The sequence below is a fragment of the Pan troglodytes genome, chromosome 19, assembly GCF_028858775.2.
Source record: "Pan troglodytes isolate AG18354 chromosome 19, NHGRI_mPanTro3-v2.0_pri, whole genome shotgun sequence".
Classification (NCBI taxonomy): Eukaryota; Metazoa; Chordata; class Mammalia; order Primates; family Hominidae; genus Pan; species Pan troglodytes.
Window position 1 is genome coordinate 12,362,326 of NC_072417.2, and position 25,412 is coordinate 12,387,737.

The window sequence follows — 25,412 nt, forward strand, 5'->3', positions numbered from 1 at the left end:
TTTCTTTGCAGTGTACGGGGTGGTGTCAGGCTTCAGTGCTTGCCGTTCATCCTTTGCTGGCGTCGGAATGGGAGCCTTGACCACCTCCTGCTAACACATGCATGTGTTTTAGACATCATCGGGATCTGCAAGAGCTATGAAGACGCCACTAAAATCACAGTGAGGTCTAACAACAGAGAAGTTGCCAAGAGGAATATCTACTTGATGGACACATCCGGGAAGGTGGTGACTGCTACACTGTGGGGGGAAGATGTAAGTGCTGGGATGGGGCCTTCAACACACACAGGAGGAGCTCCTGGGGTTGGGGCATGGTCTTGTCCTATAGGATGGGGCCTTCAGCACACACAGGAGGAGCTCCTGGGGTTGGGGGAGGGAGGGGTCTTGTCCTATAGGATGGGGCCTTCAGCACACACAAGAGGAGCTCCTGGGGTTGGGGGAGGGAGGGGTCTTGTCCTATAGGATGGGGCCTTCAGCACACACAGGAGGAGCTCCTGGGGTTGGGGGAGGGAGGGGTCTTGTCCTATAGGATGGGGCCTTCAGCACACACAGGAGGAGCTCCTGGGGTTGGGGGAGGGAGGGGTCTTGTCCTATAGGATGGGGCCTTCAGCACACACAGGAGGAGCTCCTGGGGTTGGGAGGGAGGGGTCTTGTCCTATAGGAGGGGCCTTCAGCACACACAAGAGGAGCTCCTGGGGTTGGGGGAGGGAGGGGTCTTGTCCTATAGGAGGGGCCTTCAGCACACACAGGAGGAGCTCCTGGGGTTGGGGGAGGGAGGGGTCTTGTCCTATAGGAGGGGCCTTCAGCACACACAGGAGGAGCTCCTGGGGTTGCGGGAGGGAGGGGTCTTGTCCTATAGGATGGGGCCTTCAGCACACACAGGAGGAGCTCCTGGGGTTGAGGGAGGGAGGGGTCTTGTCCTATAGGATGGGGCCTTCAGCACACACAGGAGGACCTCCTGGGGTTGGGGGAGGGAGGGGTCTTGTCCTATAGGAGGGGCCTTCAGCACACACAGGAGGAGCTCCTGGGGTTGGGGGAGGGAGGGGTCTTGTCCTATAGGATGGGGCCTTCAGCACACACAGGAGGAGCTCCTGGGGTTGGGGCGTGGTCTTGTCCTATAGGATGGAGCCTTCAGCACACACAGGAGGAGCTCCTGGGGTTGGGGCGTGGTCTTGTCCTATAGGATGGGGCCTTCAGCACACACAGGAGGAGCTCCTGGGGTTGGGTCGTGGTCTTGTCCTATAGGAGGGGCCTTCAGCACACACAGGAGGAGCTCCTGGGGTTGGGAGGGAGGGGTCTTGTCCTATAGGATGGGGCCTTCAGCACACACAGGAGGAGCTCCTGGGGTTGGGTCGTGGTCTTGTCCTATAGGATGGGGCCTTCAGCACACACAGGAGGAGCTCCTGGGGTTGGGAGGGAGGGGTCTTGTCCTATAGGATGGGGCCTTCAGCACACACAGGAGGAGCTCCTGGGGTTGGGAGGGAGGGGTCTTGTCCTATAGGATGGAGCCTTCAGCACACACAGGAGGAGCTCCTGGGGTTGGGGCGTGGTCTTGTCCTATAGGATGGAGCCTTCAGCACACACAGGAGGAGCTCCTGGGGTTGAGGGAGGGAGGGGTCTTGTCCTATAGGATGGGGCCTTCAGCACACACAGGAGGAGCTCCTGGGGTTGGGGGAGGGAGAGGTCTTGTCCTATAGGATGGGGCCTTCAGCACACACAGGAGGAGCTCCTGGGGTTGGGGGAGGGAGGGGTCTTGTCCTATAGGATGGGGCCTTCAGCACACACAGGAGGAGTTTCTGGGGTTAGGGGAGGGAGGGGTCTTGTCCTATAGGATGGGGCCTTCAGCACACACAGGAGGAGCTCCTGGGGTTGGGGGAGGGAGTGGTCTTGTCCTATAGGAGGGGCCTTCAGCACACACAGGAGGAGCTCCTGGGGTTGGGGGAGGGAGGGGTCTTGTCCTATAGGATGGGGCCTTCAGCACACACAGGAGGAGCTCCTGGGGTTGGGGGGGGCGTCTTGTCCTATAGGATGGGGCCTTCAGCACACACAGGAGGAGCTCCTGGGGTTGGGGGGGGTGTCTTGTCCTATAGGATGGGGCCCTCAGCACACACAGGAGGAGCTCCTGGGGTTGGGGGGGGTGTCTTGTCCTATAGGATGGGGCTGTTAGCACACACAGGAGGAGCTCCTGGGGTTGGGGGAGGGGTCTTGTCCTATATGATGGGGCCTTCAGCACACACAGGAGGAGCTCCTGGGGTTGGTGGGGGTGTCTTGTCCTATAGGATGGGGCCTTCAGCACACACAGGAGGAGCTCCTGGGGTTGGGGGGGGTGTCTTGTCCTATAGGATGGGGCTGTTAGCACACACAGGAGGAGCTCCTGGGGTTGGGGGAGGGGTCTTGTCCTATAGGATGGGGCCTTCAGCACACACAGGAGGAGCTCCTGGGGTTGGGGGGGCGTCTTGTCCTATAGGATGGGGCCTTCAGCACACACAGGAGGAGCTCCTGGGGTTGGGGGGGGCGTCTTGTCCTATAGGATGGGGCTGTTAGCACACACAGGAGGAGCTCCTGGGGTTGGGGGGGGCGTCTTGTCCTATAGGATGGGGCCTTCAGCACACACAGGAGGAGCTCCTGGGGTTGGGGGAGGGAGGGGTCTTGTCCTATAGGATGGGGCCTTCAGCACACACAAGAGGAGCTCCTGGGGTTGGGGGAGGGAGGGGTCTTGTCCTATAGGATGGGGCCTTCAGCACACACAGGAGGAGCTCCTGGGGTTGGGGGAGGGAGGGGTCTTGTCCTATAGGAGGGGCCTTCAGCACACACAGGAGGAGCTCCTGGGGTTGGGGGAGGGAGGGGTCTTGTCCTATAGGATGGGGCCTTCAGCACACTCAGGAGGAGCTCCTGGGGTTGAGGGAGGGAGGGGTCTTGTCCTATAGGAGGGGCCTTCAGCACACACAGGAGGAGCTCCTGGGGTTGGGGGAGGGAGGGGTCTTGTCCGATGGGGCCTTCAGCACACACAGGAGGAGCTCCTGGGGTTGGGGCGTGGTCTTGTCCTATAGGATGGAGCCTTCAGCAGACACAGGAGGAGCTCCTGGGGTTGGGGCGTGGTCTTGTCCTATAGGATGGGGCCTTCAGCACACACAGGAGGAGCTCCTGGGGTTGGGGGAGGGAGGGGTCTTGTCCTATAGGATGGGGCCTTCAGCACACACAGGAGGAGCTCCTGGGGTTGGGGGAGGGAGGGGTCTTGTCCTATAGGATGGGGCATTCAGCACACACAGGAGGAGCTCCTGGGGTTGGGAGGGAGTGGTCTTGTCCTATAGGATGGGGCCTTCAGCACACACAGGAGGAGCTCCTGGGGTTGGGAGGGAGTGGTCTTGTCCTATAGGATGGGGCCTTCAGCACACACAGGAGGAGCTCCTGGGGTTGAGGGAGGGAGGGGTCTTGTGCTATAGGATGGGGCCTTCAGCACACACAGGAGGAGCTCCTGGGGTTGGGGGAGGGAGGGGTCTTGTCCTATAGGATGGGGCCTTCAGCACACACAGGAGGAGCTCCTGGGGTTGGGGGAGGGAGGGGTCTTGTCCTATAGGATGGAGCCTTCAGCACACACAGGAGGAGCTCCTGGGGTTGGGGCGTGGTCTTGTCCTATAGGATGGAGCCTTCAGCACACACAGGAGGAGCTCCTGGGGTTGAGGGAGGAGGGGTCTTGTCCTATAGGATGGGGCCTTCAGCACACACAGGAGGAGCTCCTGGGGTTGAGGGAGGGAGGGGTCTTGTCCTATAGGATGGGGCCTTCAGCACACACAGGAGGAGCTCCTGGGGTTGGGGGAGGGAGGGGTCTTGTCCTATAGGATGGGGCCTTCAGCACACACTGGAGGAGCTCCTGGGGTTGGGGGAGGGAGTGGTCTTGTCCTATAGGAGGGGCCTTCAGCACACACAGGAGGAGCTCCTGGGGTTGGGAGGGAGGGGTCTTGTCCTATAGGATGGGGCCTTCAGCACACACAGGAGGAGCTCCTGGGGTTGGGGGGGGCGTCTTGTCCTATAGGAGGGGGCCTTCAGCACACACAGGAGGAGCTCCTGGGGTTGGGGGGGGCGTCTTGTCCTATAGGATGGAGCCTTCAGCACACACAGGAGGAGCTCCTGGGGTTGGGGGAGGAATGGGTTTTGTCCTATAGGATGGGGCCTTCAGCACACACAGGAGGAGCTCCTGGGGTTGGGGGAGGGAGGGGTCTTGTCCTATAGGATGGAGCCTTCAGCACACACAGGAGGAGCTCCTGGGGTTGGGGGAGGGAGGGGTCTTGTCCTATAGGATGGGGCCTTCAGCACACACAGGAGGAGCTCCTGGGGTTGGGGGGGGCGTCTTGTCCTATAGGATGGGGCCTTCAGCACACACAGGAGGAGCTCCTGGGGTTGGGGGGGGTGTCTTGTCCTATAGGATGGGGCTGTTAGCACACACAGGAGGAGCTCCTGGGGTTGGGGGAGGGGTCTTGTCCTATAGGATGGGGCCTTCAGCACACACAGGAGGAGCTCCTGGGGTTGGGGGGGGCGTCTTGTCCTATAGGATGGGGCCTTCAGCACACACAGGAGGAGCTCCTGGGGTTGGGGGGGGCGTCTTGTCCTATAGGATGGGGCTGTTAGCACACACAGGAGGAGCTCCTGGGGTTGGGGGAGGGAGGGGTCTTGTCCTATAGGATGGAGCCTTCAGCACACACAGGAGGAGCTCCTGGGGTTGGGGGGGGCGTCTTGTCCTATAGGATGGAGCCTTCAGCACACACAGGAGGAGCTCCTGGGGTTGGGGGGGGCGTCTTGTCCTATAGGATGGGGCCTTCAGCACACACAGGAGGAGCTCCTGGGGTTGGGGGGGGGCGTCTTGTCCTATAGGATGGGGCCTTCAGCACACACAAGAGGAGCTCCTGGGGTTGGGGGGGGCGTCTTGTCCTATAGGATGGGGCCTTCAGCACACACAGGAGGAGCTCCTAGGGTTGGGGGGGGCGTCTTGTCCTATAGGATGGGGCTGTTAGCACACACAGGAGGAGCTCCTGGGGTTGGGGGAGGGAGGGGTCTTGTCCTATAGGATGGAGCCTTCAGCACACACAGGAGGAGCTCCTGGGGTTGGGGGGGGCGTCTTGTCCTATAGGATGGAGCCTTCAGCACACACAGGAGGAGCTCCTGGGGTTGGGGGGGGCTTCTTGTCCTATAGGATGGGGCCTTCAGCACACACAGGAGGAGCTCCTGGGGTTGGGGGGGGGCGTCTTGTCCTATAGGATGGGGCCTTCAGCACACACAAGAGGAGCTCCTGGGGTTGGGGGGGGCGTCTTGTCCTATAGGATGGGGCCTTCAGCACACACAGGAGGAGCTCCTAGGGTTGGGGGGGGCGTCTTGTCCTATAGGATGGGGCTGTTAGCACACACAGGAGGAGCTCCTGGGGTTGGGGGAGGGAGGGGTCTTGTCCTATAGGATGGAGCCTTCAGCACACACAGGAGGAGCTCCTGGGGTTGGGGGGGGCGTCTTGTCCTATAGGATGGAGCCTTCAGCACACACAGGAGGAGCTCCTGGGGTTGGGGGGGGCGTCTTGTCCTATAGGATGGGGCTGTTAGCACACACAGGAGGAGCTCCTGGGGTTGGGGGGGGCGTCTTGTCCTATAGGATGGGGCCTTCAGCACACACAGGAGGAGCTCCTGGGGTTGGGGGGGGCGTCTTGTCCTATAGGATGGGGCCTTCAGCACACACAGGAGGAGCTCCTGGGGTTGGGGGGGGTGTCTTGTCCTATAGGATGGGGCTGTTAGCACACACAGGAGGAGCTCCTGGGGTTGGGGGAGGGAGGGGTCTTGTCCTATAGGATGGGGCCTTCAGCACACACAGGAGGAGCTCCTGGGGTTGGGGGGGGCGTCTTGTCCTATAGGATGGGGCCTTCAGCACACACAGGAGGAGCTCCTGGGGTTGGGGGGGGCGTCTTGTCCTATAGGATGGGGCCTTCAGCACACACAGGAGGAGCTCCTGGGGTTGGGGGGGGCGTCTTGTCCTATAGGATGGGGCCTTCAGCACACACAGGAGGAGCTCCTGGGGTTGGGGGGGGCGTCTTGTCCTATAGGATGGGGCCTTCAGCACACACAGGAGGAGCTCCTGGGGTTGGGGGGGGCGTCTTGTCCTATAGGATGGGGCCTTCAGCACACACAGGAGGAGCTCCTCGTGGGGGCGGTTTTGTCCTATGAGTTGGGGGCTTTCACCATGTAGATGGGAAGGATTGTGCTGTCTGGTAAATATTTAAAATCCTTTATCTTACTTCTGTGAGATTTGCTGTGATTCAGGCTTTACGCGGGGAAATGCTCTTTCCCCTAACTCTAGGAAAGCAGTGATAGTTTTGATGTGTCTCCGAGTAGATTCTCATGTGTGAGGTCTGTCTTGTATGGATTCCATGTACACTGATTACATTCACTCTACTATTGACTGTTTGCCTTGTTTTCTATAAAAATCTTCTGTGTTCTTCCTGCTACTGACACTTGTATATGTCTGGTGTTTCTTTTACAGGCTGATAAATTTGATGGTTCTAGACAGCCCGTGCTGGCTATCAAAGGAGCCCGAGTCTCTGATTTCGGTGGACGGAGCCTCTCTGTGCTGTCTTCAAGCACTATCATTGCGAATCCTGACATCCCAGAGGCCTATAAGCTTCGTGGATGGTAGATTTTGTGGGGCTAAACAAAGGGTTACTTGAGGCTGGGCTTTGAGAAAAGCTGGTTACAATCAGTATGGGAGCTTTCTGCCAAGCAGAAGGCTTCGTCCCTGAGTGGTGCAGCTCCTGTGTTTCTTGAAGGCGTTATGCCTTCTTTGAGGAGGGCTTTAAAGCCCTTAAACTGACAAACCTGTAATCCCAGGACAAACCTAGAGAGTCGGAGGAGGCAATTAGAATGTAAGTGCTGCCTGCTGACCTCGATCCTGCCAAAGGAGGGGACGGCCAGGCTTCAGCAGCGGTGTGCTGAAGGCGCCTTTCTTTCCAGGGTTTAGGCTCTGGGCCTCTGTGGCGTGAGGGAACACATGCTTTCTTTCTCTGTCAAGTCTTTGGTGCCGATCACATCTTCTAGCGTGTATTCACTAGACTCTGATCAAGTGTGGTGAGAACAATGGGCTTTTTGTTAGGATTAGATTGTTATTCCCAAAGCACTCAAGGGATGAGGAGAGCCTGTTAAAATCTCCTCACTGTATCTAGCTTTTTAGGACATTCAAACTCTGTCTTAAAAGAGTACTTCAAACTGAGACACAGGATGCAAGAATTGATGTGGTCAGGGAAAACACTTTCGCCCAAGCTTCAATAATTCCCATAGCTGTAGTCTATGGGGGGGGAAGTGTGTCAGTTTCCAGCTGTGTCTTAGGATTTAAGCAGCTAAAGAATGAGTTCATTTTACATACTCCTTCTTTGTTTTGAGTCATTTGAACCAATGGCACTGGTGTTTGACCAGTTTCATGAAGCATCTTCTGGAATGTTCATGTCACTGAGCCATCCTCATGAGTAGTACGGTCCACACATATCTACCGAACTGCAGGGCCCGTTCATAGTCTGACCAGAACTAGCCACAGATTTGCTTTGTTCTTATTGCTTGATTTTCTTTTAGGCTCTGGAGTTCGACTCCAGGTTAATTGCATTCCCACATTAAAATCGCATTCCCACATTAAAATTGCATTCCCACATTAATGTCTTCATCTTTTACTTGTCAATAACCATGATCCCAGTCAACATAAAAAGCACGGCTGTCCCCAGAATAAAATAACTTGGCATTGATCAAAGACAAGCTCAGTGCATACACGATACCTGGACAAGGATTAGAGATGTTTAGATCTTGGCTATAACAATGCAGAGTTTTTATTGTAAGAAGGGCCGCCTCTCTCCTTGCTCTGTTGACTCCTGACGAGTGATCTTTGGTGGCAAATGTCTCCTTGGAGCTTTTGAAACTGTGAACTTGTGTAGCTAGTAGTGGTGAAACAGATGGATGGGCCTTGCTGTGCCCCTGTGAGGGATTTAGCCGCTTACCTGACAGGAGAAGGCAGCTGTCTGCAGCTCAGGGTAACATCCATTCTGTTAGATGGTCTCTGTTTAAGGAACCTGTTCTTTGTGTGGTTACCCACCTTGGGATGGTATTTGGCCTTTCATCTCCGGCCAGCTCCTCTCCGCCACCGCTGTGTTCCCGAGCCACTTTCTCCTTGGCCCCCTTTTCCTTCATATCAATTGATGTGTGATCAAGAAGTACAATCAGTTTTCATAATAATTTAATACAAATTAATTTAACTTCGATATTAGCAAAAGTAAAATTTCACTAAGAAGGTAAATCTACAAGAAAAAAGATAATGCCTTCTGATAAGTTGCTCTGGTTTATAAAATCTTTTGGGCCAGGCACGGTGGCTCATACCTGCAATTCTAGCACTTTGGGAGGCCGAGGTGGGCAATTGCTTGAGGCCAGGAGTTCAAGACCAGCCTGGCCAACATGGTGAAACCTCGTCTCTACAAAAAATACAAAAATCAGCCGGGCCCGTAGTCCCAGCTACTTGGTGCGTGCCTGTAGTCCCAGCTACTCGGGAGGCTGAGGCACGAGAATCACTTGCCAGGAGGTGGAGGTTGCAGCGAGCCAAGTTGGTACCATCACACTGCATCCTGGGTGACAAAGCAAGACTGTCTCAAAACAAAAAAACCACTTTTGGCTTCTGTATCAGGCATAGGAGGCCTTTTATGGAAACGCTTTTGCTACCACGGTATATTGACTGTCCGTTTCCACACTGGTACATTTCGGTGATGATCACCACGCAGCTGCTGCCTGAGAATGAGCATTAGCAGATTAAAGGACTACCCCAGACGGCCACTTTATAGCTTACGGGTTGTTGACTTTCCCAGTTTCTGATTTTAGGCCTGGGGTGGTCTGGCCACTGCCAATATGCAAGGCTAGTTTAAGAAAAGATTCTTTGGTACTTTGGCACTGATTCTCTTCACCACTGGGGGGCATCAAAGCAACTGAGATTCAAAGAAAGGTCATTCCGTTTCTTCAGTAGACTTTGGGCCAGGAGCAGTGTAATCCCAGCACTTTGGGAGGCCGAGGGAGGAGGATTGTCCGAGTCCAGGAGTTTGAGATCAGCCTGGCCAACAGAGCAAGACCCCATCTCTTAAAAAAAAATTTTTTTTTTCAAGACGGAGTTTCGGTCTTGTTGCCCAGGCTGGAGTGCAATGACGCCATCTCGGCTCACTGCAACCTCCGCCTCCTGAGAATTGCCTACAAGTGATTCTCCTGCCTCAGCCTCCCGAGTAGCTGGGATTACAGGCACCCACCACCACGCCCGGCTAATTTTGTATTTTTAGTAGAGACGGGGTTTCACCATGTTGGCCAGGATAGTCTCGATCTCTTGACCTCGTGATCCGCCCACCTCAGCCTCCCAAAATGCTGGGGTTACAGGCATGAGCCACCGCGCCCAGCCTAAAAAAAATTTTTTTAATGGGCCTGGGCATGGTAGTCCCAGTTACTTAGCAGGGCAAAGGTGGGAGGATCACTTGAGCTCAGGGGGTCAAAGCTGCCTTGAGCCATGATTGCATCATTGCACTCCAGCCTGGGTGACAGAGTGAAACTCTGACACAATTTTTAAAATTTAAATATTATAAAAAATATATAATTACGAAGATACCAGCTTCAGCCGACATGACCGTGACCTGTGTGAAAGCTGGGCGGGTGGTGGGAAACCTGTGTCTTTCGCGTAGCAGCAAGTTGCATGTGGAGAAGCAGAAGCATGTCACATCAAGCGCTCGTCATCGTTATTCGTTCACGTTTTCAGGTTTGACGCAGAAGGACAAGCCTTAGATGGTGTTTCCATCTCTGATCTAAAGAGCGGCGGAGTCGGAGGGAGTAACACCAACTGGAAAACCTTGTATGAGGTCAAATCCGAGAACCTGGGCCAAGGCGACAAGGTACCCAGCATTCCTAACCACCTTCACAAAGGGCTGTAAAGTGTGCAGAAGGATGGATTTAGAAACTTGGTTTCCGGCACCAGCTGTCAGAGCCGTAATTCTTACCCGGGGCTGTGACCTGAGCGTGGCATGGGGGTTGAGAATCACTGGCAGAGGGAAGCAGCCAGGTGTGCTCATGGGAATATGTGTTACCCCTCAGGGGACTGGAGGCAGGAGAGTCTGAAGAACTCTTAGAGTCAGTTCCTAGAGGGATCTTGGAGCAGGGGTGACAGTCAAGCTTTGTGGTATAATATCACCTGCTTTCGGGTCCACGTTTCTTTCCTGTGATCCTTCCTGCAAATTTAAGCGCCCACATATAAAAAAGATGTTTTTTGAGATGAGCATTAGTCTGGCTCAGTGTCAGACATGAGGCGGTTTCACGGGTGCTGTTCCTGGCTGTAGAATAGTGTATTAACCTCATAGGCTGAGAGCTGCCGGCATTCCCGGACAAGGATTGGCCCTGACATTTGACTTTTAGTTGCAGCTTTTTCCTTTCAGTGTTTGTATTTAATGACCCTCCTCCCATCTTGATCTAAGCCTGTGTTCTGCCAGCAGTTTAGTATTTAGATCATTTATTTCTCCTTTACGCCTGCTCTTTTATTTTCATCATATACAGTGTAGGTTTCATTCCTCATGTCTCATTTCACTGTATACCCTTATCCGTCATTGTCAACAGCAGCTCTTAAGTGCTCTTATAGAACATCTCGAGAATTAAACACTGGACAGATCCTCTTTGTCCTGTCATGGGACACCCACTCTTCCGGTTCTCTGTAATCCCAGCTACCCAGGAGGCTGAGGCAGGTGGATTACATGAGCCCAGGAGTTCGACTGAGCAACATGGAAGACCCCTTCTCTTGAAACAAAAAGTTTGTTGCTGAAAAATGCTGACAATCATCTGAGCCTTCAGCGAGTCATAATCTTCTTGCTGGTGGGGGTTTGTTTCAGGGTTGATGGCTGACCAATCACGGCGATGGTTGCTGAACATCGGCGTGTCTTTGGCAGTTTCTTAAAATAAGACAGCAGTGAAGTTTGCCACATTGGTTGACTCTTCCTTTCACAAAAGCTTTCTCCATAGCCGGCGATGCTGTTTGACAGCATTTTACCCACAGGAGAACTTTTTCAAACTGGAGTCTCTCCCTCTCAGGTCCTGTCACTGCTTTATCAGCCAAGCTTATGCAAATTCTAAATCCTTTGTCGTCATTTCAACAATGCTCACAGCGTTCTCACCACAAGAGATTTCATCTCAAGAAGCCACTTTCCTTGCCCATCGTAAGGAGCAGCCCCTCATCCGTTCAAGTTTGATCGTGAGATTACAGCAGTTCAGGCCCATTTTCAGGCTCCATTTGTAATTCTAGTTCTCTCGTTATTTTCATCACATCTGCAGATCCCTCCTCCACCAAAGTCTTGAAGCCTCAGTGTCTGCCTTGAGGGTTGGAATCAACTTGTTCCAAACTCCCGTTGATGTTGGGATTTTGATCTCCTCCCATGAATCATGAATGTTCCTTTTTTTTTTTTTTTTTTTAACTTGAGACAGGGTCTCATTCTGTCACTCAGGCTGGAGTGCACTGGCTTGATCACAGCTCACTGCAGTCTCAACCTCCCCAGGCTCCCAAGCTGGGACTACAGGTGCTACCACACCTGGCTAATTGTATTTTTTGTAGAGACTGACTTGTGTCATGTTGCCCAGGCTGCTCTCAAACTCTTGGGCTCAAGGGATCTCCCTGCCTCAACCTCCCAAAGTGCCAGGAGTTACAGGTGTGAGCAACTGTGCCCAGCCAACTGTTCTTAATAGCATCTAGAATGGTGAATCCTTTTCAGGTTTTCAATTTACTTTCCCCAGATCCATCAGAGGAATCACTGTGGCAACTATCGCCTCATGAAATGTGTCTCTTAGACTTAAAAAGTCAAAATTACTCCTTGATTTGCATGGGCTGCAGAATAGATGTTGTTATCAAGCATGAAAACAATATTAATCTCCTTGTTCTGTGCATCTCCATTGAGCCCTCGGGTGAACAGGTGCATTGTCAATATATTAATCTCCTTGTACTGTGTGTCTCCATTGAGCTCTCAGGTGAACAGGTGCATTGTCAATATATTAATCTCCTTGTACTGTGTGTCTCCATTGAGCTCTTGTGTGAACAGGTGCATTGTCAATATATTAATCTCCTTGTACTGTGTGTCTCCATTGAGCTCTCGGGTGAACAGGTGCATTGTCAATGAGCAGTCATATTTTTAAAGGAGTCTCTTTTTCTGAGTAGTAGGTCTCAACAGTGGGCTTAAAATATTCAATAAACTACACTATAAATGGATATGCTGTCATCCAAGCTTTGATATTCTATTTATAAAGCAGAGGCAAAGTAGATTTAGCATAGTTCTTATGAGCCCTAGGATTTTTGACATGGTCAGTGAGCACTGGCTTCACCTTATAGTCCCCAGCTGCATTCGCGCCTAACAGGAGAGTCAGCCTTTCCTTTGAAGCTTTGAAGCCAGGCATTGATTTCTACTCTCTAGGACGAATGTTCTTGATGGCATCTTCTTCCAGAAGGCTATTCTGTCTATGTTGAAAATCTGTTGTTGAGTGCAGCCACCTTCATTGGTGGTCCTAGCTAGATCTTCTGGATAACTTGCTGCAGCTTCTCCATCAGCACTTGCTGCTTCATCTTGCACTTTTGTTATGGAGACGGCTTATTTCCTTAAACCTCATGAACCAACATCTGCTGGCTGCCATCTTTTCTTCTGCAGCTTTTTTTTTTTTTTTTTTTGAGACAGAGTCTCACTCTGTCACCCAGGCTGGAGTGCAGTGGTGCAATCACAGCTCACCTCAGCCTCTGGAGTAGCTGGGACTACAGGTGCACACCACTGTGCCCTGACAGTTTTTTGTAGAGACTGGGTCTCACTATGTTGCCTGGCTGGTATCGAACTCCTTGGCTTAGGCAATCCTCGCCTCTGCCTCCCAAAGTGCTGGGATTACAGGTGTGAGCCACTGCACTTGGCCTCTTCTGCAGCTTCCTGACCTCTCTCAGCCTTCACAGAATTGAAGAAAGGTGAGGCCTTGCTCTGGGTTAGGCTTTGGCTTAAGAGAATGTTGTGGCTTGCTTGTTATTCTATCTAGACCACTACAACTTACTCCATATCAGCAATAAGGCTGTTTGCTTTCTTATTTGTGTATTCAAAGAAGAGAGACAGGAATACTTGATTGGAGGATCAGTCAGCATACATACAACATTCATCATTATAAGTTCCCCATCTTATATGGGTGCAGTTGGTGGCACCCCAGAACAACTACAATAGTGACGTTAAAGATCACCGTAGGCCAGGCGCGGTGGCTCATTCCTGTAATCCCAGCACTTTGGGAGGCTGAGGCAGGCGGATCACCTGAGGTCAGGAGATCGAGACCACGCTGACCAACGTGGTTAAAACCCCGTCTCTACTAAAAATACAAAAATTAGCTGGACGTAGTGGTGCATGCCTGTAGTCCCAGCTTCTCGGGAGGCTGAGGCAGGAGAATCGCTTGACCCTGGGAGGCGGAGATTTCAGTGAGCTGAGATCATGCCACTGCACTCCAGCCTGGTGACAGAGCGAGACTCCGTCTCAGAAAAAAAAAAAATCACCATAACAGATATGATAATAATGAAAAAGGGCCAGGCATGGTGGCTTACTCCTATAATCCTAGCACTTCGGGAGGCCAAGGTGGGTGGATCACTTGAGGTTTGGAGTTCGAGACCAGCCTACCCAACATGGCAAAACCCCATCTCTACTAAAAAATACAAAAATTAGCCAGGCGTGGTAGTGCACGCCTGTAGTCCCAGCTACTTGGGTGGCTGAGGCAGGAGAATCACTTGAACCTGGGAGGTGGAGGCTGCAGTGATCAGAGATTACACCACTCACTGCACCCCAGCCTGGGCGACAGAGCGAGACTCTGTCTCAAAAAATACATATATAATGAAAAAGTTTGAAATCTTGCAAGAATTACTGTCTTTATGTGACACAGAGACATAAAGTGAGCACCTGCTATTGGGAAAATAGTGCATTTACTTGACCCAGGGGTGCCACAAGTCTTCAATCTGTAAAAAATGCCGTATCTGTCAAGTGCAGTAAAGCAAAGCACAATAAAGTGAGGTGTGCCTGTAGTTGCAGCAGAGACTGTGACCAAATGGCTGCTAAGGCCTGAAATATTTACTGTTTGGCTTTTTACAGAAGCAGCTTGCTGATCCCCGGCCTAAACAAGGAAAAGGTGAATCTAGGCCTAGACATGACTGCCGTGTTTTGAGCGCGGGAGGGATGGTTGATCGTTGCTGCACTGGGTGTTTGTGGTCCGCATTCTGTATTTCCTAGATCTGTGGCCTTTGGAGGATCAGAGGATCGGGAGGAACAAATCTTTGGCTTTCATACGGTGTTCAAGCAAACAGGAAAACAATTTCACTTTTAATTAACTCAGTGTAATTTAGGATTAACTCTTTTATTGTGAAGGCATTATCTGCCTCAGAACTTGGCTTATTAGAACTTGGCTTATTACCTTCATGGGTTTTGTACTCGGCACATGTGATTTCTAAAACTACAGAATGAATGATTCCCTGTGATCATGTGTAATCTTGAGGATATAGAAACACTTACCACCTAAACGTAAGGGCAGGCTTTGAGCTGCCTCTCGGTCCGATCCCGGGCGGGCTCGCGACTCCGTGCCTCATGCTGTTCTTTTCTCCCGAAGCCGGACTACTTTAGTTCTGTGGCCACAGTGGTGTATCTTCGCAAAGAGAACTGCATGTACCAAGCCTGCCCGACTCAGGACTGCAATAAGAAAGTGATCGATCAACAGAATGGATTGTACCGCTGTGAGAAGTGCGACACCGAATTTCCCAATTTCAAGTACCGCATGATCCTGTCAGTAAGTAGCCTCGGTAGATGAGAACCGCGGTTGTGTTCACGGAGGCCCTCCCGTGTGCCAGGCACTGTGGTCACAACAGTAGAAACAAAGTCATTCCCGGTAGGAAGCCTGCAGATGAGTAGGTGTGGAAGAGCTTATTCATCCTCTTTTTCATGCCAGAAAGTGGTGTTGAGATACCCCAGCTGATTCAGTCTTTCATGCACGTCATACAGCCATAGCGTCAGTGACACTTGCCTGCTGATAACTGCTATGAAGATAAATTAATTTGAAAACGGCATTTATAGACAGCACTAATTGTACTTACACAGCCAATGCCCGTATTTAGTCATTTTCATGTGGATAATCTATTCTCTAGCTTTCGTATAGCTGACTTCAGAGGAATGTGACGGTGTGCTGATGTGAGATTGTTGCTTTTTTGCATTTTAAGAATTGTTTCTTTCTGTTTTAAAAACCTTTTAAAAAAAGTTGTAAAGTTGGGTTTAAAAATTTTTTTTTTTTTTTTAAGAAACAGGGGTCTCACTCTGTTGCCCAGAATAGAGTGCAGTGGTATCATCGCAGCTCACGGTGGCCCCAACCTCCCAGGCTTAAGCAGTCCTTCCACCTTGGCCTCCCAAGTAGCTGCAACTGCAGCTGTGCACCACCACACCCAGCTAATTTTAAAAATTATTTTATTGTAGAGACAGGGTCTCGCTCTGCTGTGCAGGTTGGTCTCAAGTTCCTGGCCTCATGTCATCCTCCCACCTCAGCCTTCCAAAGTGCTGGCATTACAAGCCTGAGCCACTGCACCCGGCCTTAAGGTTTTTATTTTGTTTTGTTTTGTTTTCAGTGGTAGAACTAGGCGATAATAGCAGTTTAAGAAAACAGTTTAAGACCGGGCACAGTGGCTCACTTTTGTAATCCCAGCACTTTGGGAGGCCGAGGCGGGTGCGTCACCTGAGATCAGGAGTTTGAGACCAGCCTGGCCAACATGGTGAAACCCTGTCTCTACTAAAAATACAAAAATTAGCCGGGCGTGGTGGCGGGTGCCTGTAGTCCCAGCTACTCGGGAGGCTGAGGTGGGAGAATCACTTGAACCCGGGAGGCAGAGGTTGCAGTGAGCCGAGATCACACCACTGCACTCCAGCCCGGGCGACAAGAGCAAAACTCCATCTCAAAAAAACAGAAAAAGAAAACAGTTTCACATTTTTCCAAAGGATGATTTGGCAGTAATATATCAGAAGCCTGAAAAATGTTCATATTGGCCAGGTGTGGTGACTTGTGCCTGTAACCCCAGCACTTTGGAAGGCTGAGGCAGGATGATTGCTTGAGGCTGGGAGTTCGATATCAGCCTGGGCAACATGGCAAGACCCTGTCTCTACAAAAAGTAAAATTAGCTGGCTGTGGTAGTATGCATTTGTCCCAACTACTCATGAGGCTGAGGTAGGAGGATCGCTTGAGCCCGAGAGGTCAAGGCTGCAGTGAGCCGTGATCGTGGCACTGCACTCCAGCCTGGATGACAGAGTCAGACCCTGTCTTTAAAAAATAAATAAATAGGCCGGGCACGGTGGCTCACGCCTGTAATCCCAGCACTTTGGGAGGCCGAGGCGGGCAGATCACGAGGTCAGGAGATTGAGATCATCTTGGCTAACACAGTGAAACCCCGTCTCTACTAAAAGTACAAAAAAATTAGTCAGGCGTGGTGGCGGGCGCCTGCAGTCCCAGCTACTCAGGAGGCTGAGGCCGGGGAATGGCATGAACCCGGGAGGTGGCGCTTGCAGTGAGCCACGATCGCGCCACTGCACTCCAGCCTGGGTGACAGAGCAAGACTCCATCTCAATAAATAAATTAAATAAATAATAAATAAAATGAAATGTTAGCTTAGCAGGACAGTTCTACGTTTAGGCTCAATTTTTGTAAACTATAAACTTTTCATTGAACTAAGTTGAAGAAAATTTGTTTTAGTTTATGGAAACATCAGCCTTTCTGTTAAACTCCTCCACAGCGCAATCTCCCGCACACTTGTTTGATTTGATATTTATCACACGTCTGCGTCATTGTAGTTCTTGCCCTATGTGATGAGATGCTCTTTGCTTCTTAGAAGGATAGCACGGGTTAAAGGAAGTGTGAGCCCAGGGTGTGATACCGTTGCTGTGTATCGAGAGTGCTTTTCACTTTTAACTGGTTTCGTCACCTTATTTTTCGTCATAACATTCTCTATATTAAAAGCCTTGTACACATGCAAAATGAAGATGTAAAATCATCAAAATGATGCCTTAAAGAAAAACTACTCGTATTTCTACAAAGGCTTTTACTTTAGCAAGTGGATTCTCTGAGATCTGCTTTCTTCCTTGACTTTGTCCTATTTAATTTTACACCACAGCCCAATGGGAGACATTTGATTGCTCATTTCCTTTGCCAGGTCAATTTGGTGACTGACAGAGGCTCACGGGCAGGCTCTTCAGTTGTCTGGGTGCCCAGCAGTGACAGAGCCGTCTCATGGAACTCCTCCTAGGGACTACAGAGTGGGCAATTGAAAATGCAGAGAACTCCCCCGATTCACTCAAAACCCTTCATCCAAAGCCAGCTGCACCTGGACAGGAACTAATCTGATGAGCCTCTCTCTCTGTCACCCAGGCTGGAGTGCAGTGGCGCGATCTCAGCTCACTGCAACCTCCGCCTCCCGGGTTCAAGTGATTCTCCCGCCTCAGCCTCCTGAGTAGCTGGGATTACAGGCACCCGCCACCATGCCTGGCTAATTTTTGTATTGTTCGTAGAGACGGAGTTTCACCATGTTGGCCAGGCTGGTTTCAAACTCCTGGCCTCAAGTGTTCCACCCGCCTTGGCCTCCCAAAGTGCTGGGATTACAGGCATGAGCCCACTGCACCTGGCCCTCTCTGGAAATTATTTTAATAAGTGGAAAAAGAACATTAACCTCTCCCCATCTTCTCAGTGTGTCTTTTTATTATGTCTTTGCTGAAATAATGTAGAATTGTGTTTTTTAGGTAAATATTGCAGATTTTCAAGAGAATCAGTGGGTGACTTGTTTCCAGGAGTCTGCCGAAGCTATCCTTGGACAAAATGCTGCTTATCTTGGGGAATTAAAAGACAAGGTCAGCCACATATTTTATTATAACTTCTATAACTTTTAATGGTTCTCATTCTATAACACTGACCTCACACATTTTTTTTTTTTTGAGATGGAGTCTTGCCCTGTTTCCTAGGCTGGAGTGCAGTGGCGCAATCTCAGCTCACCGCAGTCTCCGCCTCCCGGGTTCAAGTGATTCTCCTGCCCCAGCCTCCTGAGTAGCTGGGATTACAGGCACCCGCCACGATGCCCGGCTAGTTTTTGTATTTTTAGTAGAGACGGGGTTTTACCATGTTGGCCAGGCTGGTCTCGAACTCCTGACCTCATGATCTGCCCGCTTCAGCCGCCCGAAATGCTGGGATTACAGGTGTGAGCCACCACACCTTGCCCAACACTGGCCCTCTTTTTGCTGTTTAATATTTTTTAGTTTGTTTCTTTTTGGTATTGTTTGTATACAGTTTCTCAGCCTGATAATTATTTAAGAGCTCATCTGATGTTATCTAATCTTGTCCATTTGGGATGTGCTTAACAGTGAAATAATGTATATAAAAGTACTTTAAAACCGAAGCACTTGCTAAATCGAAGCCACCCGTTTCTCCTGTTCCTATTAGCACATCAGAGCTAGTGTGCCTGAGATGACTTAGGTCGGAAGGTGTCCCTGAAACAACCTGAATTATTACAGGCATGCTTTTTTAACATAGTAAATACCTTCCAGAAAAGTTGAGTCAGATCCTGGTTAAAATGCACATATATCAAGTTCCTGGGTCTGTCCTATAAAACAATAATAATAAATGCACATATAAGGTGCCTGCCATTTCAGCCCATCAGATGCAATTCTTATGCAGTGACTTTCTTCCGTAAGGTAACTTTGTCCATTTCATTTGTATAAGTTTGCATTTTCACATATTAGGTTTATTTAATGTACAGAATAGATTGCTAATAATGCTGAATTTAGGAAAGGTAGTTGCTCAGGTAAAACATAAGGAAGACCAATAAAAGCTATGCTTTCTGGGCCACATAAATGGGCACCTGTCTGTAGATGGCTTTTCCCCCAATTTCCTCCAAATTGGTTGGAATACTTGTAAAGGCCATAAAGGTGAAAGGCTTTGCCATCTGTTCTGGTGTGTTTTTCTTTTTCTTCCTGTCCCCAGTTCTGTCTGTTTGGGCTCTGCCCTGACTCTTTTTTTAAATTGTCCATGAGAGCTCTCAAAATAGTCTCAACAAATCCTGTTACAGAAATAACTAGAATTGACTTTAAAGTGTGATAGTATCTTTTGTCTGTTTTTACCTGGTCCTCAATTTTCGTATCAGATTTTAAGGCCCGAGTAAGCCTTTCAGGATTTTTATGAGCTTATTATATTTGACTGTTTTTTCTGCCGGTGAATGAGGACATATAGAAACTTCCCCGAGGAACCGTGAGATCCTGGAGTTCGCACTCCACGCCCCTCATCTTGGAAGCATAATGGCAGCCGGTGTAATTTTCTCAAGCTTTAACCCATTGTTTTATTTTCATATCTGAAAGTCCATTTGGTTTGGGTTTGGGTTTTGATCAAGTAACCTTTACAGAAAAGAGTTCTGTATAGCAAAGCTGCTTTCACGCCGTGCGTGACTTGCAAAAAACACTAGGTTGGTGTGAACTATTAATTTCTTTTTCTTTTTTTTGTGTCAAAGGTCTCAATCAACTCTGTTAATATAGTTATTACACATTTATTTATGCATCTTTACACAAACTATATTCTCTAATTCTTGTCTGTTTACCAGACTCTTTTTTTTTTTTTTTTAATAAACTTAAATTGCATTTGAGGAGTGAGAGAGGGAAAAGGATTGTTTTTAGGCCTTCCCTAGCCTTTGCACACCTCAACAGTCTTCTCTGCTTGCACACCAAATCAGTAGCTATAAATACAGAGGCTGAAATCACAAATTATATTGAACTTTCTTCTGAGTGTTTTTTCTTTTTTTCTTTTTTTTGAGACAAGGTCTTGCCTCATCACCCATGTTGGAGCGCCATGGTGTGCGATCATGGCTCACTGCAGCTTCAAACTCTTGGGCTCAGACAGTCCTGCCACCTCAGTCTCCTGAGTAGCTGGGACTACTGGTACACGCCACCATACCTGGCTTAAGTTTTTTTTTTTTTTGGTAGAGATGGGGTCTTGCTATGTTCCCCAGGCTGTTCTTGAACTCCTGGCCTCAAGCAGTCCTCCCACCTCGGTCTCCAAAAACATTGGGATTATAGTCACGCGCCACCATACCTGACCTCCTAATTTTTTTTTTTTTTTTTGAGAGTCTCGCTCCATAGCCCATGCTGGAGTGCAGTAGTGCAGTCTCAGCTCACTGTAGCCTCCACCTCTCAGGTCGAAGCAATTCTTCTGCCTCAGCCTCCCTAGTACCTGGGATTACAGGCACCTGCCACTATGCCCAGCTAATTTTTGTGTTTTTAGTAGAGATGGGGTTTCACCGTGTTGGCCAGGCTGGTCTTGAACTCCCAACCTCAAGTGATCCACCCGCTTCCGCCTCCCAAAGCGCTAGGATGACAGGTGTGAGCCACCGTGCCCAGCCTTAAAGTCTTAGAAACTTCCTAAGAGCGTTTTTAATTTTCTGTGTCTAGTAAAACATACATAACCAAATTTGCCTTTGTAACCATTTTTACGTGTACAGTTTAGTGGCGTTAGGTACATTCACATTACTGTGCCCCTGTCGCCACCATCCTTTTCCAGTAATTTTTTAAATAGGCAAATTCATAGAGACAGACGACAGACTTGTGTTTTCCAAGGATGGAGGGAAGGGGAGAATGGAGACACACTGTTCATGGGTGGCGATTTGAAACTGCACATTAAGCAATAGCTCCTTTTCCAAAACCCTCCTCTCCCTGGCCCTGACAACTGCCATTCTACCTTCTATGAATGTGATTAGTGTTTTAATTTTCAATAAGATTCTACTTAAAACAGTTTCATGTAATGTTACCTGTAGGTGAGTCATTCCTAAGTAATTTGAAACTACCCAGGAGATGCATTTTCAGAAGTCTTTTTAAACGTCTTATCAGTATTTGCAAGTTGTGCAGTGGTTTCCATGTGTCAAGTTTTATGTGTGTTTTTGCAGAATGAACAGGCATTTGAAGAAGTTTTCCAGAATGCCAACTTCCGATCTTTCATATTCAGAGTCAGGGTCAAAGTGGAGACCTACAACGTAAGTAAGGGCCTGGGCAGCAGGGTTGGTGGTGGGGAGGTGCTGTTTGTCACCTACGGCAGTGTCGCGACACTCCCTGGCAGGGAGTTACTGTACTCACTGCCAGACCCTGGTGCTGACTTTGCCCAACACAGGTGCTGTTATGATCCCCATTTTCAGATGAGGAAGGAGAGAGAGCTTAAGTGTCTTGTTGAAACAATGGCGGGGGGGTGGGGAATACTATATGGGTTTTTTTGTTTGTTTTTTTTTTTATTTTTATTTTTTTTCAGTTAAATCCTAGGATTTTTTCGTTTGTGTTCTGACAAAAAAAATTATAACGCATGCAGTAGAGTCATATTTTTGACAAATTTAGATTGTAGAAAAGTATATTAAGTATATGAGCCGGGCGTGGTGGTATGTGCCTGTGGTCCCAGCTACTCGGGAGACTGAGGCAGGAGTTCAAGGCCAGCCTGGGTAACATAGTGAAACCCCGTTTCTAAGTCAGTCAGTCAGTATATGAAACAAAGGCCACGTGTGGTTAAAACTACCTTGAAAATTCCTGAAATTGCCCATAATACCATATAGTATTTATTTATTTATTTATTTATTCATTTATTTGAGACAGAGTCTCTGTCACCCAGGCTGGAGTGCAGTGGGACGATCTTGGCTCACCACAACTTCCGCCTCCCGGGTTCAAGTGATTCTCCTGCCTCAGCCCCTCGAGTAGCTGGGATTACAGGCGCCCGCCACCATGCCCGGCTAATTTTTGTATTTTTAGTAGAGACGGAATTTTCACCATGTTGGCCAGGCTGGTCTCAAACTCCTGACCTCAGATGATCCACCCGCCTCAGCCTCCCAAAGTGCCAGGATTACAGGCATGAGCCACCGCGCCCAGCTTAGTTATAGTTATAATCAAACAGTATTGAGCATGGTCTTCCAGGTAACTGTTCTACATCCTTTACGTGGAACATCTCACTTGAGCCTAGTAATCCTATATGTAGAAACTATGGTTACCCTATTTTGCCACTGAAGGAATTACATACAGAGAGACACGGGCATTCAGAGAACAAGTCACTTGCCTAAGTTGTATGCTAGCAAGTGGCCGAGCTAACGTCCAACCCAGGCAGCCTGACTTCAGAGCTTTGCTTTTGATCATGCTTACGAGTATCACGGATTTAGTACCGACCAAGCACACAGCAGTGTGACAGCCCCGAGCTCGCCTGTGCAGCCTTCCTGGGTACCACTCCGTTCTGCCCGGAAAGGCACCATTCAGGCCGTGAGTGTAAACGTACGAGTGGGCAGGGGGAGTGGTAGAAACGCTCCTGCTGATTGCAGGGTTTACTCACGTATTTACCTTAATGCCCGTTCTTCTGCGACTACTATAAACATTAAATGAGATAGGGGATCAGATGTCACCGTGAAACAATGTCAGGGAGTGGGGTGGGGCTGGGGGGGAGTTTTGGGGCCATTCAGCCCCATCGTGTCTGGACAGGGAAGGTGAAGTGAAGAGAGGCTGCCTCCCCAGAGCTGAGACAGGACAGACTCGGTCCTCTCCCTCTGCTGCAAGTACTCTTTCTTTCACCACTCAGCTTTTCTTGAAATGAAAGTTTGAAAGTTTAGCTTTCAGAACTAGCTGTGTGGCTTTGTGCAAGTCACATGTCCTCTCTGGGCTGTATCCCCTGCTGTAGGGAGAATAAATGAAACTAGAGAAACCCTCTAAAGTCCATCTCACTAGGATTCTAGGCTTCTGAGTGGGAGCTTGGGTAAAGAATCAGAAGGGCCTGTGCTGGAGAAAGGACCTGTTCACTCGCCCAGCCCCAGACATTCAGGACGAGGCTGTCACTCACTGGAATGACTGAACTCTGAACCCGTGTGTCTGTTCCCTCCCGCTGGGCTCACTGAAACCACTGAAGCAAAAGGGGTTTCACTGCTCCACACCACACTTTCACCGCTCACAAACTACTTCTCCCTTTTTGAAGGACGAGTCTCGAATTAAGGCCACTGTGATGGACGTGAAGCCCGTGGACTACAGAGAGTATGGCCGAAGGCTGGTCATGAGCATCAGGAGAAGTGCATTGATGTGAGGGGAGCAGTGCCGATCGGGCAGAAGTTTGCAAATAAAGAGGCAGAATGGAATCGATTTCCTCCCACCTCCGTGTGACGATCCCATGTTAGCTACACAGTGCAGAGGCTCTTGATGGTGGACTAAGCAATTTCCTCTCTCGTGCGCATCTCAGAACCCATCGGTAGGCAAAGGAAAATACACTCAGGTGGTTGTGGTGTAGACTGTGTCAGGCCTAGGGAGTCAGCCGGTGGTTAGTGTAAGACCAGTCACTCCCTCTGCCTTCAGGCTTCTGTCAATTTCATTATCATCAAGCAGGAATTATGTCGTAAGTCACTGACCCTAACTGCAGACCATGAAGTAAATTATGTAGCTAGGTTTTTGCTTCTCCAGTGGTGACCCCCTCCGCCCGCTCACAACTTGGGTTCTTCTCAGCGGGGCGAGCTGAGAAGCGGTCATGGGCACCTGGGGATTTTAGTAAGTGTGTCTTCCTAGAATTCAGAGGCTCTCTCTTTCTAGAGGTGCTACATAGTTGTTAATGCTTGGAATGGCAATAGGGTAGAATGATTAATCAAAGGCATATCTTTTATATCTGAAGAGTATCCTTCCTTCAGGGTTTAATAGACTGAGTCAGATGGGTCTGATATTAATCAAAATTGTCTCTTCTGAGGACCGCTGATAAGCATTGACTTGCTGTCCCCTAAGGAAATCCAAGCGGCTACAAAGCGTTTCTTTACTTTTCACTTCAATTAATGCTGCGCTTCGCTTGGTGAATGCGTACTTTTTCTACCTGTACACATTCCTGCATTCATGTATTTTGTTTTTTTTGACTAAAGCTATGTTACATGGAAAGGATTTTGAAGCCTTTTGTTTCCCTTGCTTTGTTTTAATAAACAGTATATTCTTTGCTTGTGAATCCTACTTTCTTTGAATGCAAAGAGTTCCTGTAACTGGAAAGCAATTAATTAGCCTTCATAATAAATGTTCACTTGGTGGGGATGTTAACTCATTATAAACCCGAAGATTAGTCCAAGGCATGGAGATCCTTCTTCCTAGTGTTTGCAGCCCTGAAATGCATCTTTCAAAGCATGAAAACACTAAAAACAAAAAGCCATTTTGCCTGAGGATGCTGATGATCTGGCACTTGGGATTTTATTGATGTTTACGCAGCAGTCTAACACCAACCAGGCTTTGAAATGTGTACAGACAGTGAGCTGGTAAGAAAACAGTAATTATGCTAGTGGGCCTTTCAGTCAGCAAAAGCATGCTTGCTCTGTGTGTTCCTAATCATATTAATTATCTATCCGGTGGCTGCAACACACCGCCTGCCATTGGCCGCACATCTCGCCCTCGTACCCCGGCAGTGCAGTGGTCACTCTGCAGCCAGAGGACCTGCTGTTCATCACTGCACATGCCGCATGCGGAGGCTTTTGGAGATGGGGAGTGATGGTGTCCTGTCTGTCTCCCCCCTCGGTGTCTGCCGTTGACATAGGGGCCAGCCAGCCCTAGACGGGATGACTTCCGTTCCTGAGGACAGACACAGAGGGACTCCTGCTCAGCCTCAATAATTGTTTAGACACATTCCTTCCTACCCTTCTCTAGTCTCAGGAGATGGTAACTGGGTCGCATTTCAGTCTCTGACTGAGGCCTCAGCCATTTTTATGGAAGTTCTTTTCTGTCTGACCTTGCTTATAAAGCATCGACGAGAAAATTACAGTCTTCAACCCTCTTCTGGATTGACAAATTGTGGGTGGGAAGTGGCGATCTAGCTTTCAGCCCAGTAACCAGTCTTTCATGCCTACTACTCCCAGCATTCCCTCCTCTCCCCACGTGTCTGTCCACACAGTGAAGAGGCCTGACCAGCCGTGGTACCAGGACAGGACGTGTCCAGGGAACGCTGACACCTGTCCTCGCGCCTTCTCAGTGGCCAGCGTGAGAAAACCAGCACGTCTCCGTGGATGTGATTGGAAACCCAGGGGCAGTGCCAGGGGGAGGGCTCCCTCGCGGAGGCTGTTTCTAACAGATTTCCCCACTCAAAGATCAGATCACCAGCAGAGGAGCATCAGAAACTGGCTCCACTGTTGGGCTTTTCAGAGATTTTGGTCCCTGCGGGTTGCCTAAATAGATTCTGGCCCACAGTTCGTAGAATTCTCTTGGATATAGTTTACCTCGAAAGGCTGTTCATGTTCTGTTTCTCCTCTTTCACTTAGAGATCAATGTTGATTTTGCGTACACCATGACATCAGCGTTAAGCAATTAGGAGAAAAAAATCTAATCA

The 25,412-nt window shown here is 49.5% G+C and overlaps 1 protein-coding gene across 1 annotated transcript in view; it reads left to right on the forward strand.

Annotated features, from left to right (window-relative positions):
- Positions 1-24,050, forward strand: part of RPA1 (replication protein A1) — a 72,130-nt gene extending 48,080 nt beyond the window's left edge. Inside the window, exons 11-17 of the mRNA XM_511254.8 lie at positions 113-252; positions 6,514-6,662; positions 9,790-9,922; positions 14,670-14,846; positions 17,828-17,935; positions 21,007-21,093; positions 23,052-24,050. Of these exons, the coding sequence (XP_511254.3) occupies positions 113-252; positions 6,514-6,662; positions 9,790-9,922; positions 14,670-14,846; positions 17,828-17,935; positions 21,007-21,093; positions 23,052-23,156 (899 nt within the window). The 3' untranslated portion in view covers positions 23,157-24,050. The remainder of the gene's footprint in view (positions 1-112; positions 253-6,513; positions 6,663-9,789; positions 9,923-14,669; positions 14,847-17,827; positions 17,936-21,006; positions 21,094-23,051) is intronic.
- The last annotated feature ends 1,362 nt before the right edge of the window (positions 24,051-25,412 follow it).